Genomic DNA, 16,618 nt, shown 5'->3' with positions numbered 1-16,618 from the left:
AGGGGAACGCCGGTCACGTGTGGCTCTTTGGCTGCCCCCTTGCGGGCAGCCGTTTGAATAAAAAAAAACGGAAATCTTAAAACAGAATTTAACGTAAACATCATTGCTTAAATATGGTAGCGAATGGGTCACTATGGCTCGGGGACAACCACAATGTACGGTTAAACTGTATTGTTAAAGAATACCTAAGGGGGGGGGGGGAGGGGGGATTAAATAGATCAAATTCTAGATTTGAAGTTTTCGTGACTGCAAGGATTCATACTCTTTGGTTTTTTCGGTAAAGTCACGTAGGAAAATGTTTAAAGAAATAAAATAGAATGAAAACAACTAAAATAAAATTGTGATTTGATTTGATTTAATTTTATTTTAGTTGTTTTCATTCTATTTTATTTAATACATTTTTTACCTACGTGACTTTACCGAAACAACCAAAGAGTATAAATAGACCCGGTTTATTCCATCACCTATTTTGTTTATTTCACTCAGAAAGTGTCGTCCGCTGCATACCCGCCGTCGTTGTGTCTGTGTGCAAGTCACCTCTGCGTGTGATGCGGCTCTCCAACTATTTTGGTCAAAGACAAAAACAAAAGAAAGAAATAAAAAGTCACTTCCTCTTTTAAAGGTTGCGCCGACCACTGAGTCTAGAAGGTTCGCATCGCGTTTGCTCGCACCGATGAACACGACAAACGAACCCGACGACCCACTCAGCGGGGTGACCCACGGGTAGCCGACCCCACCGTGAGAAGTTCACCAAATTTACGGGGCGACCTGCTTCGGGAGTTCACATTCGGTGGGACCTGTGAGACGCAAAGTGACGGCGTTTGCCACCGACAGTCGCAAGAGGAGACGTGGCAGGTGTGTGGGTGTCCAGTGTGGGTGACGCCCCAGTAGTCTGGGTGTAAGGGTACACGGTACAAGCTACGTGTGGCCAAACAGCACAACTGGTACGGGCAATGTGAGTATGCGAAGAGGCACTGCTGCAACGTTTACGTGTAAGATACTTTTATTGTCAAGTGCACTCCGTAACATGGAGGCATGTTATGCACGTTATATAAATACTCGCAACGCGCACGCCAATTTGGATGTGACCGTTCGTCGTTCCCTCCCTCCAGGAAGCCAGTCAGCAAAACTTTAAACTTAATAGCAATTAAAAAAAACCCTTTTACGATGAACAAAAAAAAACTTTTCAATATTGTTCGCAAGGGGGCGCGCACGCAGCGCTCGTGCAGAATTACACAGTCTGATCCATTTACAGAGACCCAACTAAAATAGGGGGAAACGGATCGAAAACAGTACAGTATTACAAAGCTTCTACATGTCAGCATACCTGTCAACCCATACGGTCTACCCGTATTCTTGTACAAGTAAATTTAGTTTTCAGGTCCATTACGCCATACAGCCGTTTAAATACGGCAAAAAAATGTGTTCATTTGTTTGTGTTTCTCCATTGTGATTTGTCAGGGCACGGGGTGAGCAATAAGGTCTGAATTGGTCTGTAATAAGGTAGGCACTGATAAGGGGTTGACAGGTATGTATCACCCATATACACGTATTAAAGCCATCACTTTTACACTATTTAATACCCTGCAGAAGAAGGGATTCAATACTGTGAAAGGGATGACTCCATATCTCACACAGCAGTGTAAAAAATATCTATATCTAATGCTGTACGTATAGTTTCACAAACCGCACTGGCATGTGTGTTGGTAAAGCATTGCGAGCATAGGGGCCTTCGTTCAGCAGTGGATTGATAAAAGGGCTGTACATTGTATCATTATTATAACTTGATGAGTCAGATGTTCACTTTAAAAGATAATAACAACAACGTAAAATGCGAGTATTTTACTTGACCCACAATGCACCATCGCACGGCGAGCATGGTGATGTGTATAAGAGTCACGTGATCACCAATTATAGTACTTAACGTGTATCAAAATAGCATGCAAATCATATGCTAATGGACACATTAATGGCGGCGAACAAAACACCGACATACATTATGCAGAAATTAAAGGTAAACAATCCAAACGAGATTGGGCCAATGAACGAGGATGGCTCTCCACGGTCGGCCAAGAGGAGAATATGTTCAAACACGTTCTCAATTTGAGCTCCTATCATGTCTACGAGTGAGGCTTACAAACATTGAAAACAGCCCTCGTGAATATATATATAAACGGTACGCATGCCTGTGTATTATCACAAGAAAGGCAATTGCCCTAACAGTCTAAAAGCCTAAACAAAAGATCTGTGTGTGTTGTACAATAATAATAACAATGCTCCGTTACGCGTGCGTCTGCTATCCCTGTCATGGCCGCCATGCTAGGGACACCATTTTAGCCTTGAAGCAGGCGCATCATAGTGGCCATGAAAAGTAGCCCGAGGCCTTGCGGGAGGCAAGCCGACAGGCCAGGCGCGCTGTTGCCATCTCCTTTGTCAGGTGCGCTCTTGCCACTTGACTTGTTGCCAGGCGGGCTGTTGCCTCTTGCTTTGTTGGTAGTTGGACTCTTGCTAGGTTGACTGTTGCCACTCGCTTTGCTGTCAGATGCGCCGTTGCCACTTGTGTTATTGCCAGGTGCGATGTTGCAGCGGTCCTTCTGGCAGCAAGTGACATTGGCACTTTCAGGGCATTCCTTCCTGCAGCCTCTGGACACGTGATCTAAAGGGAGCAAGCGGTAAACCCGTGTCAGTACTTCGTCACATTGACAATTACCTGCTATGTGAATGTCCATGACAAACGTGAACATTCAGTAAAAAAAAGCCACATGAGGCAATGAACAGAAGAGGTGCATTTTAGTGAGTGGAACAACTTTTCAGTCAAACACTGGCCCTAACAGAGCATGTTTGTTTGCATGTTCACCCCAAATACGTGTGCTTAATGCAGACTTGATTCCTTGCAAGAGGTTTCCATTTGGTGTTTGGACATCTTAACACCTGTTGTATTGCCAGAAAGGGTAAAAAATACTCTTTTTTTACACACCCTATCTATTCTTCCATACAGGTCCTATCCAGTGGCGGCTCCTGCAAAATCTCTCAGGGGGGGCAAATGTCTGGATGATTGATAAGGATAAGGCCCACCCATGCAATGAATAAATTAACAGCTTAAGCATGTAAAGGCAACTTCACTTCTTTAATATTAATGAAAAATAAAGTGACTCTTACAATACATCTTGTTTGTTTATATACTCACTTTTAAAACAAACCACTCAAGTTTATTTTATTAAAGATTCCACTAGGTAGCGATAAATTATATTGTTGGATGAAACGTGCTTACGTATGATGACGTAAGCACGTATGATGACGTAAGCACGTTAGTGCATGCCCTCCCGGAAGCCATAGAGAATGCAGTGGAGCGCCCCCGTTCGAAAAAAAACATCTTTCAATGTAAGTCTATGGGGCCACTCGGGGCGATTCTCAGCCGTAGTGAAATCGCCCAAAAAGAGGCGGTACTCCACAGAACGTGACATGACGCTGATTGGACTATATCCAGAGGCTGACAGTGACGGCTAGCGTGACTCTGTGGTTGAATGACATTGGTGGTGCGTCGCCCAATCGCCCTAATGAAGAAACCGCCCCTGGTCCTATCAAACATTGACACGCACACAGACGGACTGAAACAGGGAACAAAAACGTACCCTCGTAGACTTGGCTAGCAAAGCAAAAATGGCCACCTTTGCTGCACAATTTTGTCGTCCTGTTTGTACAGGCGAGGTCGGTGCAATTGAAGCACTCGAGCAAAATGGAGCGCTTGTTGCATTCTTCTTTTCTGCAGCAGAATAATCCCTCGGGGCACAACGCTGCACAGCCTTTGGAGATTGCTACACCTGCAGAGCAGCGAGGGGAAACATCGTGAATTATGAGGAGCAATTCAGTTCAGAACTCATAGCTTTTTTGGCTGTCGCCTGATGATGCTAGTTGTAATTACTGGTGAAACGTCGTACTCAAATTGTAAATGTTGTGGATTTAATTTCCAACACACGGGTGTGCTGTACTAGTAACGAATTGGCATGTTCTGTTTACGTGACAAACCTTACGAATTGATTGTGTTTGGTGGTAGAGGGGTTTAACGACACATTTCTATTTACGCTATCTAACCCAAAAAAACTCTATTATGGATAATATTGGTCGCAAAAGCCTACTTGTTCAACAGGCCAGATGTGTTTGTAATTTTCTCTTAAATTAATAGCAATTGGCTTTCGATATCATGTCAAATATACTATTGATTGACGTGGAACTGTTCTCGCAGAGCAGTGCAATCGCCAGTGCTAGACAACAGCTGATGGAAGCGGATGTCACAAAGCTACTCTTAAATTCCGTTCAAGTGACCCGTGGTCCACACAGTATGGATACGGTTATATGCTGATGGTGTGAACAAAACAATACAAAGGAGACATGATATTCAAAAAGATAAACAATACAATCAAAATTATAACAAAAATATTGTCCCAAAAACAATTGATGATTTAATCTGTGGCCAAAAATCTTAATTAATATCATATTAATAGCACCCCCCCCCCCACACACATCCCATACAAAAGGTAGAGTCTATTGGGGAATCTACAGGTCTGGAACAAAGTCAAAGACCCCCCATATAGCCCTAACAGACTCTTGGCGCGAGTGCTGTAAGTGAGCACTTACAAAGGCCAAAACGGCACATGAGGGGGTGGGTCGCCACCCAAACGCCCAGCCACCTCTGTCTCCCGAGTGGCGATGTTTAGACACCACACCAGATACTCATTTGAGACTGAGTCGACCTACGGGAGGCCCAGTTCAAATCATCATCATTGGTGTTGGCCATGAGCAGAATTCAACTTGTAGTGTAGCTGACCGCTAAACGATCACTCCCCACACTCGCATACATACAGACAGCCCATGAGGAGGAGGTCAGCCAGGAAGAGAGACCCCGGGCTCGCTACTCACTTGTTCCGTTGAAATCCGTGATGCAGTGGTTGTCAGCTGGACACTCCATTGGTTTAGAATGATTGCATTGATCGACGCCATTGCACTCATGACATTTCAAAGCATGGCCTGAGAACAGACAGGACAGAAGCGATGCCATTTTACAAAGCGTCTACTTGCAACGACATCTCAAGACATGTTACGGCAGTGGAGTGACCCTCGTTATGTAAACATAGTAAATGGCGCGAGACAAATGAGAGGTTCTTGTGCAGTAGGAACGGTAATTAAGACATTGAGTTAGGAGGCAGTCAGACAGAGAGAACAAGGGGGAGGTCTTCAGCCTGGGCTTGAACAGAAAGACAGAATGAGCAGTAAAGAAGACCAGGAGGCAATAGTTGCAGACAGTAAGGCCAGCACAGGAGAAGCAGCGACCTCCCATTGAGTGGAGGTCTCCTGGGGAATTCGATAAATATCGAGAGATGTTGCACAGATGGAAGCAGGAGGCCATGCAGAGTTGAGCGATGTGGAAGAAGGAAAGTTCAGGATGAGTGGTTGTCACTAAGGACATGGACAAACTTAGTTAATTGTCACGTGGGAATGTTGAGCTGTAGTTCACAACATTCTGGTGAAGACACCCCGTGCGTTTGTACTCCCAACGCCGTGCTCTCCTCATCCAGCAGTGGATTGACACGAGGGCTGTGCACGTGCGTGGACTGCACACACGGGCGGGGTCGCGGTTGGTTTCTCATCGTGGAGACCACTGGTAAAAGTTCCACAAAGTGGTACCTAATTTCTCGACCCCCATCTATACGCGTTTTTTTCAGAAGTAACATCAACATGTGTATATATATTTTTACAGCCAAATATAAAGTCACTAGTGGATGAAGGTCTCCCTACGTTATGTGCATCGTGCGGCGGATGGTTTAGCATACTCCACCGCGCTGGTTATTGCCGGTCGGTGAAGTGTTTTGGGAAGGACAACCACAAATAGTTCAGATATCACTCACCACGAACGTTGCCACCTGTCCTTATTTAACTTGGACAGATTTCGGCACAAGGCAATTCTAGCTGTCGAGGTTTTGCAAGCGGCGTCTGTTTTCGAGTTGCAGGAATTGATTTCTACCGAAATATGGTGGAATTGTGTTGAACCTTTGCACAATATAACTGCACAAGTTGGATCGAGCTCAGTTGACTGGGAAAAGTGGCTGGATTTGGTCTGTGGAAAAAGGTGGCAACTTTACTCGCCCCTGATGTTTGCCGTGTTCTGGAATAAAACTCGGCGTGTGATGTTCATAGACCGGTGTGCGAAGCAGAACACCACCGCTCCTCCCAATCCTGTACTAGATATTGTACAGGGTATTAACATGCCCCGCCATCAGCTTATTACGTAAGAGGTAACGCATTATTTTACAGCGTGACACCACGAGTGATCTTGGGGGACACTTAAAGGAGCATTGGGCAAGTGTTGTAAATTCCACATTGAAATGTATGGAACCAGTCTATCCATTGCACTACCACCACAAACTTTTCCACGAACTTGCCTTGCACTTACTGTACTCCAAAAATGTCCTAACGTTGCATAGCAGGTGTTATAGGCTGCCACGTTGCTTCATTGTCTTCAGAAGGCAGTGCAACAAATGTTATTGTTGTACCGTACTCTGCTCAAATGTTTACGCTCCCCACCTTCACCAATCACCCAGCTCGATGACGCACGGTCAAATAAACCCCCAAGACTCGAATGACTCGGGGAGGCCGTTATCCTGCAGCGGATCGACAAAGTCCTGCATTGATAACTCACCTGGGGCGAGCAGGAGGACGAACAGGCAGGTGAAGAGAATGAGCAGACGAGGAGTGACCTCCATCACGGCGACCTGGAGAGACGATGACGAGGAGTACGGAAGAGACGTGGGGAGTGTGGACCACCAAAGAGGTGATGGAGTGAGTGGAGAATGGAGTGCGGAACTCCACTGTCTATAAATAGGGAGGAAAACGTAGCTGCGGTGGGATTGCGTTGAAATGCGCTCCTGTTATGACCAATTCGGCCACACAAGAGCAATGTGCGCTCGGAGATTAGGTGCTTCCGCCACCGTGTAGGTTTATTATTTGTGCGTTTTGCGAGATCGTTTAGCGAGATAACTCAGTAGCAACATCACCACAGCAACCGTTATTGCCATTAGACACAGCAGCAGTGGCTACCATCGTCATTCTCATCGTCGATAGTCATTGCGATATCGGTGTAGGAAGAAGATGATTTCACCCCCTTAACACAAACACTCATCCCCAGACTCAGGGGCCTTGTCGTTTCGTACAAAACTCAACACATTCGTCAATTGTTTGGTAGTTGGAAGGGACCAGGTCCTTCAGAGGATGAGGCCAAAGGATGCTTACATGAACCAGCCCCATCACTGGCTAAGGGCGTAGTGTTGAGATACTCACAAAATGTGTCAATGTGGCTCTTGTGGGCATGTTTGGAACATTGCGGGAGGTTGATACCGAAGTGGTTTGAGTGGTTGCAGCCAAGACTAATGTGCTATGAATACAATACAAAAGACGAAAAAGAGCTAAATAGTTCCTATAAATAAATATAAAAAGTATAGAAGTACATATTGCACAACTATATAACTTCCTGCCGATTTGGCAACACCAAATGTAAGCTTGGGCAAGGCAACAAAACAACAGTCCCAGACCACACGAATACAACAGTGCCTCAATTACATTGCACATTAAAATGTAACTATTGATACAGGGGTAAGGTTCAAAGTTAAGACCTCTGCCATGAACATACTGCACAGATAAAGTCCTCCCACCTCTATAATCTCCCCATTAATTGTGGAGAGGGGAATGAGTGGAGAGTTCAAAAAACACAATACCCCAGGCAGGTGTTACTACGTTTGGGTGTGGCAAGTGCCGGATTGAGCTAGTGCGGGGCCTGTAGCATATGTTGTAAAGAGGCCCTAAATACAACAAATATGAAAACACATTTTTAACTTACATAGTAAAGTAATTGTATTTTTTCATTTTCTATACAGCCAGATAATATAACAAATTGCTAACCTTAAACACCCAGTCAATAAAAGTTGAATGCATTATAGTACTATAGTAATATAGCATGGCTTTTTTGTTTACCGTATAGTACTTGATGGTCAATGTGGGTTGGTGATTGGGGGGTGATTGTGACTTGACTTATATAATACCGTAAAATGTAATTACAGTATAGTATAGGAGCACGTAGTAAGTATTGTTGAAAGAATCTACACTATGGGAACCTCATTTGCCAGTAAAAATATGATAATTGGACAGTGCACATTATCAGAGTTATGTCTTTTGTTTGTATTATGACTGCAGGTATTGCGGTCTATGCAAACGTGACTCCTTGTAAAAAGGTGTCAGTTTTGTTGCCAGATAGAAGGGTAAAAAAACAATTATTATAGTTGAAAGAGTTTGAGTTTGTTTTATTTGTAACACGGATGGTTCCGTTTCGGCAGTTTACCGGCTATTTTACAATGCAGATCCGTGGTGCGTGAGCACAGCAGCAACACAAAAACATCAATATTGCAGACAACTAATACAGAGACTGTCCTTAAGCAATATTGCACAACTAACAAACGACATAAAGATGACGAAGGCTAGTGTGCTCGTAGCTAGGGCTATGAGTTTATTCCAGTAAATTTGTAACATTCACAGGCAAGGTGTAGGTACGAAATTATCATTCACGGAAAAGTTACGGAGCAAGATAAGGTACGGGGTGTGGCCGCCTAATCTGAAAGTGTTTGCCACAGCCATTTCCTATATCATGAATTCAGAATTTACGCAATCGCCATGGCAACAACATTGTAGCCCTGTACACATTGCAAGCACTTATTTGTTTAAAATATTAGTTACACTCTATTCATTCACATCAATGGGACGCCATTACTTAGCCCTTTTTTCTCTCTCATCCATTAACATTCCACTGCTTGGCAAAGCATAATAGATATATTGAGCTATCATCGAAACACATATTAAACCCAAAACCACACAAGAACTAGCTGATTTTCGTATTTTTATTACGGACAAATTTGTTTCCGATTATTTTATTTTAAACAAAATAATTGTGCTTTTGTAATGAATTTTATTCAGGAGGCCTTGCTAAGTTTTGACAGTCGGAGGCGCCTACTCTTGCGAATGATGTCACGGGATGTATAACTTCCACTGAAGCAGACCACGCATATTGTGTTGGTGAATATTGAATGCTCTCCCCATGGTCGCGTGGATTTTTCTCCGGGCATGTCAAGAGTATTTGGCCGCTATAAATGTCCACGTGATAAGCCACTTCATTGGGCTATCATTTGTGGCCAGGTCACTTCTGAAAAATAGCTATCTCGCTCAGTGGGCCTTACCTGGTAAAATAAAATTACTTAGTAAATAGAATACAGCGCAGTAATAAGCAGGGCGGCCGCTGAAATCGAGCCGTGAACCTTTGCAACAAACGGCCAATCGCGTTACTGCTTGGCCATGTCACCCCCGATGTAATGATTGATCAGACAAAGTGCTTCCACAGGAAACGATTTAATTTCCACGGCATCACTTCAGTCCTTTCCTTGCCAAAAAGTCATTTCCCGTGATGTAATTTTGATGATACGTAATATCACTTTCAATACAATTAGAGGATTAAAATATCAAAATATAAATGATTGTTTTGCTGATGGAATTTTACGTAAAAATACGTATTTAATTACTATTAGTTAAATTATTTAAATGATAAGATGCAGTACGTAAACAGTGACAACATCTAAAATGTCATTAATTTAAATCTGAAAATACAAAAAACATAGTTTCTACTTTAGTATCATTCTTTACATAAAAAAACTCGACACATTCGTCAATAACACTGTGTGACCTTTAAAGCGACGTTACATAATAGGAAACGCTTCGAGCAATTCCCATTCTTCATAGCACATACAAGTTGTATGTGCTCTGGCAATTCTTCATAGCACATTTTTTTTAAGGTCAGTGTCATTGATGTTTTTTGTTTCTTGTGCTTGTGCAGCACCGCCAATGGATCAGCACCAAACAATGTATTTACTTTAAAGACAATCGGCTGGAGCAAGATTCGTACGTAACTGTACCATGGTTATCTTTTTGCAGGTTAGAAAATGTAAAGTTCACAGACCTATCGTGAATACAACGACCACAAACCAAGCTGGTCCCAAAGCGGCGGTCAAGTTCCAGTAGATCATATTTACGTTTATCCCATAAACGTATCGTGGAATCTCAGCCCACCTTTCTAGGAGGGCCTTGGATTGGCAGACGTTTGGGCACATTCCATCATGATTTGGCCTGTTTCCTGTGTGAAAAATGGAGTACGTATCTAGATAATTACATAATGTTGGGCCAAAACTCAACAACTTATGGGCAGAAACAGTCTGCTTAGGGGTTTGCATCAAGTACCATGGCTGGGGGGAAGACGAAATCCGACTTTGTATTTCCGTGTCTGTCTGTCTTTGTGTCTCATGTTGTGTTTCTCGGAGTCACTGTCTCTCTCTCTCTCTCGTGACCCTCTCCGTCTCGCTGTTGTCCAATCTGTGTGTTTATGTACTTCGGTGCTGTCATTCTCGTTGTCTTTTTGTCTCTCCGTATCTTTTCGTCTAATCTGTCTCAGAGGCCACATTTCTGTGTCTCTGCGTGTCTCTGTGTCTATCGCTTTACGTCTGTCTCACGTCTCTACCCTCGTGAAAGCGTCTCGTTCTGTCTGTCCCTCTTTGGGGGCAAGTTTTTCCCACATCCCTCAACATTTACTTCCCAGGCACACCAACTCCTACTTGCTGCACTGCAATTCATAACAACTCCCCCCTGTCCCTCCCCCCCGGCCCCTCCCCTCCCCCCTGCCCCTCCCCACCACACCCCTCCGGACCCTCCCTCCCCACCCCCCGACCCCTCCCCACTACACCCCCCCGGCCCCCCCGGCACCCCCCCGGCTCCTCCCTCCCCGGCCCCTCCCTCCCTCCCCACCCCCCGACCCCTCCCCACCCCCCGACCCCTCCCCCGACCTCTCCCCACCCCCCGACCCCTCCCCACTACACCCCCCGGCCCCCCCGGCACCCCCCCCCGGCCCCTCCCTGCCCCCCTCCCTGTCTCCTCCCCACCAAGCCTTCTGTTCTTCCCCACCATCCCCCCGGCCCCTCCCCACCAAGCCCCCGGCCACCACCGTCAAGCCACGCCTCCAACCACCACCACCAAGCCCTTGCCCCCCAGCCCCTCCCCACCATCCCCCCGGCCCCTCCCCACCAAGCCCCCGGCCCCCACCGTCAAGCCACGCCTCCAACCACCACCACCACCAAGCCCCGCCCTCGCCACCAAGCCCCGCCCCTCATTAACCCCTGCGCGGCCCCTCCCCCCTGTTAACCCGCGGCGCGTGCTCGTATGATCGGTGACGTCACGCTAGCGAGAGCGCCGCGATTGGCCCCCTCCACCCCACGCGCCGCGGCGCCTACGTCACCTGCGGCCACCTTGCTCAGGGGTTGGTGGTCGGCGAGGCAGCAGCAGCAGCAACAACAACATGAAGCCGTAAACAGAGTGTTGGGGGGGGGGCAAGTGCTGTCAGAGAGTAGCGATCACCTCTGAAGGCCGGCACTGTGGCACACAAGGTGGGGGAGGGGGGGGCAACACCACGCCCGGCCGCCTTTGTCTTACCCTAGTGTTTATGTGTTACACACCGCACTGGGTGCTCATTTGAGGCTGAGTCGATCTCGGGGAGGCCCAGGACCGGTTCAGATAATGGTCACCGGTGGTTTCTGGCCGTGAGCGGGAATCGAACTCGGGTGGCCGGGTTCGTAGCGCAGCAGCATAGCGCGAACTGCGACACTGACGCTCCCCGTAGCAGCAGCAATAACAACAGCAGCAACAACAGCAGCTGCCACTCGCCACTAAGTGGCGGTGACATCACCAACGCTGCTTGTGTGCCAGGCCACGTGCACTTCGAGGCTGCACGTCAAGTGTCGAGAAGGCTCGCAGCTGGCAGGAAGGTCACGGGCCATGCCCAGGTGCCTTGTGTTGATGGAGGTGACTGGCAGATGCACCACCTATGCCCCCTACCGTGCCAACGCAAAAGCCCCATTCGTCAACAACACCGACTTTTCGCATGAAAACATTATACTGGATGTGTGTGTGTGAGCGAAGAAGAACCATTGCCCGACACGTCGCCTATTATATATTTTAAGGCAGTGTTGCCGATGGGACCTTTTTGCCAGTATCAAAATTATGAATAAAAGAATGGGCTTTACTTAAAGACAATGCAGATATTACTCGGGTTCTTTCGGTAAAGTCATGTAGAAAATGTTTAAAATTATTTTTTAAGTGACTTTACCGAAAGAACCAAAGAGTAATTCCTGCAGTCACGGAAGCTCCAAATCAAGTTTAATGCAGATATTATTGGAGAATAATTGTTTGCATGTTTTTCCACAAAGCACGTGTGGTTTACGTGGACGTAATGCCTTGCAATAGGTGTCTTTTTGGTGTTTGAACATCTTAACACCAGAGGTGTGGACTCGAGTCATGTGACTTGGACTCGAGTCAGACTCGAGTCATGTGACTTGGACTCGAGTCAGACTCGAGTCATGAATTTGATGACTTCAGACTCGACTCGGCAAAATGTACAAAGACTTGCAACTCGACTTGGACTTGCATAACAATGACTTTGTCCCACCTCTGAGGTGTGGACTCGAGTCATGTGACTTGGACTCGAGTCAGACTCGAGTCATGAATTTGATGACTTCAGACTCGACTCGGCAAAATGTACAAAGACTTGCAACTCGACTTGGACTTGCATAACAATGACTTTGTCCCACCTCTGCTTAACACCAGTATTATTGCCAGAAACGGTAAAGACTAATTTTTTTCATCGTTAAGGCAGTGTTGTTGAAGTTGTTGTTAATTGTGCTTGGGCATCATTGCCAACGCAGGAGCATCAAATGATTTGTTTATGAAAGGGCACCGCTCTTAACCACTTGTGTGTATTGAGAAAATACAAGCACCACGACAGACATGCATGGCTTGGATGGCCTTCATCAAGCAGTTGGATTGACACTGGGTTGAATTATAACCGTATCAACATATAATTTAGTAGAAAAGTCGGCACATTCGTCAATGGCACTGCGTTAACACACGAGCTATGAATAATTGAGGACTATTGCCTGAAACGTCGTCTACGAATGTTTACGGATTTTTTTAAAATATATATTTTGGCTTGTGCACCACTGCCAAACACAGTATCCCCAAATAATTGTTTAATCACGAAGCATTCGGTAAGCTCCTGCAAGAAGGTATTAGGAGACCCATACCAAGTTGGCCACCTTTTTAACATAGAAAATAAACAGGCATCTTCATATATCTGTTGCTCCATATGAAAAAAATTAAGCATTTTTACATATCTTGTCAGCAACACGGAAATCCTTCTGGGTGTGCATAATTTAAAATAGTACTGTACTTCAAAAATTGAAATGACCACTCGACGAATTGAATGTGGAATTTCCAGCACTGACCAGGGGCTGCCAAGAGCGATGAGCGTTGCTATACAACACTCCTTTGAGTAAAGCAGACGTCAGCTTTTTATCTTAGTTTCATGATAACGATTAAAGCATCATCATCATCAGCTATGGTCAATCCACTGCTGGACAAAGGCCTCCCCCTGACTGCCATTTCTACCCTTCCTGCGGATGTAATAAACTTACTTTATTAACGCGAAATTACCAAAAAGTGCACCATTTTTTTCGTGAATGCGTCATAGATTATTTTTCACGCCCCGTCATTTAAAATGTTGTTATAATATATTTAGCAAAGTGGCAATTGAAAACCAATTATGGTGAATCTATTTGTGTTTGGCAGGAACGTGTTCAGGAGCTAAATGCCAAATGTCGAGCTCTGCTGCGAGCCACGACGAGAGGGCTTCAGGGGAGAGTTCGTGTAGTTTTGGTTTTCCTCCATTGAAGGGGCCCAGACTACAGGAGTTGACTATATGGTCCATATCTTCTTGGTTCTTTCGGTAAAGTCACGTAGAATGGAAATAATAAAATAACAAAAATAAAACATAATAAAATAATTCTCACGACGTTTCGGCCACAACGCAAGCAGCCGTCCTCAGGTGGAGAGCAGGTCATAAGAATGATTTTGTTATGTTTTATTTGTGTTATTTTATTATTTCCATTCTACGTGACTTTACCGAAAGAACCAAGAAGATGAATCCCTGCAGTCACGAAAGCTTTAAATCGAAATATATGGTCCATACTTTTGGTTGGCATGACCACCATCCCACTCCTGTGGCTTGTCTTTAATTAATGTATGTGTTTCTATGGGTTACAGTCGCACTTATGTGGCTTTTCGTTATCTTATCTCTCAGAGTCTCTATGTGTCTATAGGTCCACGACATTGTCCACAATTTTGGGTTGGCATGGCCACAATCGCACGACTCAAGGAGGATGTTACACATCGGCCGAATTGACCTTGTGACATTTTCGGCACGAACTGCGTTTAATGTACCACGAAAAACGTGGTACATTAAACATAGTCAGGGCGTCTCCCACCATCCCCCATCACGACGGCAACAACGTTGGAATCAACAACAACTTCCACTCCAATCTAAGTTGTCTTGTGGTTGTTGTTTGACTTGCACCCCACTGGGATTTTTGCACACAGCGTTGGTGTACGGTGCTTTTTCTGCAATATTTTGCTGTCTTTTCTTGGATTTTCTGTTTGCACATAGTCACATAGTCACTTTAAGATGGTTTCTTGTTCATGCTTTTTTTGTTTGTTGCGGTTGCACCCGATTTAAGAGCCGAATAGCTCACATGCCTCTACCAAATAAACGAAACTGAAAAACTGAGAAACTGAAACTAAAACTCTCCAACACCTTTTTTTACAAGGAGTCATGTTTGCATTGACCACAATACCTGCAGTCGGAATGCAAAAAAAACACAACTCTGATAATGTATGCACTGTCCTTGAAATTGATTGGTCCACACCCGAGACAGCTTTCTTTAGAGCCTAGTCTCACATGGTGTTGGACCAGATGACGCCAGATAAAAGGGTAAAAAAACAATTATCATATTTTGTTACTGGCAAATGAGGTTCCAATGGGGTAAAACTCTCCATTCACCTTTTCGATTTAAAGCTTGCGTGACTGCAGGGATTCATCTTCTTGGTTCTTTCGGTAAAGTCACGTACAATGGAAATAATAAAATAATAAAAATAAAACATAATAAAATAATTCTCATTCACCCTCTCTTCTCTCCATTCACCCTCCCGTCTTGCCCTGACCCAACATGGGCGGTGGAGGCGGCTTCAGTGACGTCACCGCCGCTCGGGCTGCCCCCGCCCCGCCCCCTCTAGCCGCGTGCGGGGGGGCGGGGCGAGGGGTGCGGGGGGCGGGGCGAGGGGTGCGGGGGGCGGGGCGAGGGGTGCGGGGGGCGGGGCTGGGGGGCTCTCACCGTCGGGGTTACGAGGAGGCATTGGCAAACCACACGAGGCGATCGCGTTGCTGCTGCTGCGACTGCTGCTGATACTGCTGCTGCTACTGCTGCTGTTGTTGTTGCCTGCGACTGCTGCTGCTGTTGTTGTTGCCCGACACGACACGGACAAGAGAGAGAGAGGTGAGTTGTGGCCAAGCCTTCGTCCACAAGCCGTGAGAAGGAAGTCAACGCGCGGTGTGAGTGCAACAAGTGGCCTGGGCTCTCTGTGTTGTGTGTGTGTGTCTGTGTTGTGTGTGCGTGTTGTGTGTGTCCGTGTTGTGTGGCGTGTGGCTGTGTTGTGTGTCCGTGTTGTGTGGCTGTGTTGTGTGTCCGTGTGTCTGTGTGTCCGTGTTGTGTGTGCGTGTTGTGTGTTGCGTGTCCGTGTTGTGTGGCGTGTTGTGTGTTGTGTTGTGTGTGTCCGTGTTGTGTGGCGTGTGTCTGTGTGTGCGTGTTGTGTGTCGTGTTGTGTGTCTGTGTGTGTGTTGTGTGTTGTGTGGCGTGTGTCTGTGTTGTGTGTCGTGTGTCCGTGTTGTGTGGCGTGTTGTGTGTTGTGTTGTGTGTGTCCGTGTTGTGTGGCGTGTGTGTGTGCGTGTTGTGTGTTTGTGTGTGTGTTGTGTGTGTGTTGTGTGTCTGTGTGTGTCTGTGTGTGTGTTGTGTGTGTGTGTTGTGTGTCTGTGTGTGTTGTGTGTGTCTGTGGTTGTTAGTCGGACGATGCCGCCGCAGGTAACTTTGCGAGACGGTGGTTCTGGCACCAGCAACAGGCGGCATCGTCTTCTCCAGTTTCATTCCTCATCCTCGTCTCGTCGTGGTCCCCTTACGTAATGGTGATGCCGCGTTATCTAACAACGCGAGGTGTGTGTGTGGGGGGTTTACTCTGTCAGCAACATGACGAGGTTCATGACGATGGAAGCGATGATTGTGATTTATCCCGTAAATTGTATTCAGTAATTAGGTTTTGTTGCAACAAGTGTGCCAGCAACGCCATTGATAACAACATCGATTGTGACGACGACGACCATCTTCGTCTTCGTCGACGGGGGGGGGGGGCGTGAGTGGTAACTCTGTGGCACAGAAGCGATTGAATGTTCGTGGTGGTGGTGGTGTCTGATGGAGCTGCTGCTGTATAGAGGAGGAGGGGGGGGGCGTGAGTGGTAACTCTGTGGCACAGAAGCGATTGAATGTTCGTGGTGGTGGTGGTGTCTGATGGAGCTGCTGCTGTATAGAGGAGGAGGAGGGGGGCG

General features: G+C 46.1%; 2 protein-coding genes across 2 annotated transcripts in view; one reads left to right on the top strand and one right to left on the bottom strand.

Moving 5' to 3' along the window:
- Positions 1-961: 961 nt before the first annotated feature.
- On the bottom strand, positions 962-15,412 carry LOC133346538 (uncharacterized). Its single transcript, XM_061558186.1, has 5 exons — positions 15,357-15,412; positions 6,695-6,867; positions 4,918-5,025; positions 3,633-3,821; positions 962-2,656 (listed from the first exon to the last, which is right to left on the bottom strand). Exons 2-5 carry the CDS (start codon positions 6,756-6,758, stop codon positions 2,334-2,336), a joined length of 684 nt encoding a protein of 227 aa, XP_061414170.1. The 5' UTR covers positions 6,759-6,867; positions 15,357-15,412; the 3' UTR covers positions 962-2,333.
- Positions 15,369-16,618, top strand: part of LOC133346534 (TLC domain-containing protein 4-B-like) — a 30,660-nt gene continuing 29,410 nt past the window's right edge. The window contains exon 1 of the mRNA XM_061558180.1: positions 15,369-15,518. The gene's annotated coding sequence lies outside the window, so the exon portion shown is untranslated. The remainder of the gene's footprint in view (positions 15,519-16,618) is intronic.

This window comes from Lethenteron reissneri, chromosome 24 (genome assembly GCF_015708825.2).
Source record: "Lethenteron reissneri isolate LAM-NWPU_2019-01 chromosome 24, ASM1570882v1, whole genome shotgun sequence".
NCBI classification, from domain to species: Eukaryota; Metazoa; Chordata; class Hyperoartia; order Petromyzontiformes; family Petromyzontidae; genus Lethenteron; species Lethenteron reissneri.
This window is presented reverse-complemented; position numbering and strand designations above follow the sequence as displayed.